The sequence below is a fragment of the Hevea brasiliensis genome, chromosome 3 (assembly GCF_030052815.1).
Source record: "Hevea brasiliensis isolate MT/VB/25A 57/8 chromosome 3, ASM3005281v1, whole genome shotgun sequence".
Taxonomy (NCBI): Eukaryota; Viridiplantae; Streptophyta; class Magnoliopsida; order Malpighiales; family Euphorbiaceae; genus Hevea; species Hevea brasiliensis.
Window position 1 is genome coordinate 100,368,785 of NC_079495.1, and position 2,265 is coordinate 100,371,049.

The 2,265-nt window shown below is 34.5% G+C and overlaps 1 protein-coding gene across 1 annotated transcript; it reads left to right on the forward strand.

The window, feature by feature from the left end:
* Nucleotides 1-694: 694 nt before the first annotated feature.
* Nucleotides 695-1,939, forward strand: LOC110633730 (uncharacterized). Its single transcript, XM_021782456.2, has 5 exons — nt 695-1,089; nt 1,160-1,224; nt 1,320-1,380; nt 1,447-1,593; nt 1,681-1,939. The coding sequence occupies exons 1-5, from the start codon at nt 828-830 to the stop codon at nt 1,803-1,805; spliced, it is 660 nt and encodes a 219-aa protein (XP_021638148.2). The 5' UTR covers nt 695-827; the 3' UTR covers nt 1,806-1,939.
* The last annotated feature ends 326 nt before the right edge of the window (nt 1,940-2,265 follow it).

Below are 2,265 nucleotides of genomic sequence, written 5' to 3' on the forward strand. Positions count from 1 at the left end.
TGACAATAGGTTTCTCCCAATACCCGTATTCATACTACTGATTTTGTGTTTGACTTATCCTACTTGGATATTGGGCAAAATTTTCTCCCAAGACACATAAAACATAATTTTAGTAAAATGCTTGGAAAAGATACTAATAAATCCATGTACCATAGGTCAAGATAGATCATGGTACAGTTCGGATTCAAAAGGGGTTGAAATCAATCTAGTTTAACTTGATTTTAGAAGTGGATTGGAGCTTCATAGGTCCACACTGAAATTGGACCATTTTCTCTTCCCTTTAATTGGATCAGAATTGAATAATTTAAATCAACATTTTTCTTTAGAAAAAATTGAAAAACAATTTCAATCATAAATTGATTAAAATCAAAATGGAAATCCAAGAGATCCTACGGTCTGATTCTGACTTGAAACCGAGACGAGCCGAAGGTTCAATTGGAGTATTAAAAATTTTTTGGTCCAATTAACCCTTTGACTTTTAAAACTCAGCCACCATTCCCATAGCCACAAGTAACCAATCATGTGTGCATCTGTACATTAAATCTAATATTTTGCAGTACAGGGCATTTTTGTCCGTTCAAATTTTCCACAATTAATAGATCGATGGACATAGACATCACCAGAACAAAATAGGTAAAAAAAAAAAAAAAAAAAAAGCTAAAAATCAAGATTTCTTTATCCTATCCACATCCTTGTCGGGTCTTTAATTTATTGCCACATACTTGATACTTCTGCAATCATCGGCGAAAAGCTTTTTATCCAGACGACTTCATTCATCCTTACATAGTCTGTTTAGTGTCACAAATAGGAAGAAAATTTCTGGAAAAATGGATATAACTGCACAGTCTCTTTCCCATGCTAAGCTTCCCGCAGGCTGCTCCACCTCTGCATCACCACCCATCTGCCATTCTAAACCCTCTATTCTTGCTCATAATTCAATCGCTTTTCAGTCCCCAAAGAACCCTTTCGTACAGCTACAAGGTTTCAGAATTAAAGCCAGGAAGTACAGGATTCTTGGACCTGTACATGCTTCTGAGGCTGAAATTTCTTCCACTGATGCTCAGGAAAGATGGCTTCTCCAACCTGTTGGTCAGTGAACTCTTTCTTTCCAACTATTTACCTTTCCTTATTCTTTTTTTTTAACAGCAAAATATTATAGGCGATGGAGATTCAAGACACATAGGATATAAGGTGAAAATGCCAGATGCTTTTGAAATTGCTTCTGTGAGTATCTCTTGTATCTGCTAATTATACTAATTTTGTGTCAATCAGACTTAAACAGACCTTAATTAGGATTTTCTTGAACATTAATCATCTAGAATGAGGTGACCGTTGGCCGTCTTCCTGACAAGGCAAATGTGGTGATTCCAGTTGCAACAGGTAATTTGTTCTGCTAAAATATACAATGTCTCAATAGCTTTTAATATAGCTTTCCAATTTTGACAGTATCTGGAATCCATGCCCGGATTCAGAAGAAGGAAGGAAATCTCTTGGTTATAGATTTGGATAGTACTAATGGGACATTCATTGATGACAAGCGTCTGAGACCTGGAGTTGTAGCCAAGGCACCTCCTGGAAGCATTCTCACATTTGGTATACGTCTTTTTCTTTCCTATGTGCATCCAAATACAATTCCCACATCAAGAAACAGAGTTATTAGTTGCCTCCATTTTGTTCCAGGTGATATTCACCTTGCAAAGTTTCGTGTCTCAAAGCTTGAGAATGTGGAAAGTGCAAGCAAACCTGAAGAATCTGAAGATAAGGCAGAGACAAGTCCCCCAGTTGACAGCGGTGGAACGAGTTAAAAGCATCTTATTACATTTGTGAAACGAGTTAAACCAGCACAAAATAGTGAGCTTAATTATTTCTTCCCCCTCTTTTTTTCTCCAATTAATTTCTGTTTGAGAAATAAAGTATAATTTGCCCTTTTCTAGTTCAAGCAATTTCACACATTAATTTATATAATTATAAAAAAAATACAATTAATGCATAAATTAATTTATTAAAATATTAAATTTCAGTAAAATATGAACTAATTTATGAAACAAATATTAAGTTTATAAATAAGTTGAATTAAAGAGTTTGTAAAACTTTAAAATACTTTAATTTTTTTTTAGACTAAAATAAGAATTTCATTACTGAAGAAATGAAGGAACATCAGCATAAACAAAAGAAACAATAGATGGTGGGAGAATCAATTAACTCTAGACCCACCTGAGCCAAACCATGGACAAGTTTATTTCCATTTCCAGGAACAAAAGACCA

Excerpts from the sequence above, each read along its gene's own strand:
- LOC110633730 (XM_021782456.2), top strand. The coding sequence starts at position 828 with ATGGATATAACTGCACAGTCTCTTTCCCATGCTAAGCTTCCCGCAGGC. Across the intron at positions 1,381-1,446 it reads GGTGATTCCAGTTGCAACAG|TATCTGGAATCCATGCCCGG; the intron begins GTAATTTGTTCT and ends CAATTTTGACAG. Across the intron at positions 1,594-1,680 it reads TGGAAGCATTCTCACATTTG|GTGATATTCACCTTGCAAAG; the intron begins GTATACGTCTTT and ends ATTTTGTTCCAG.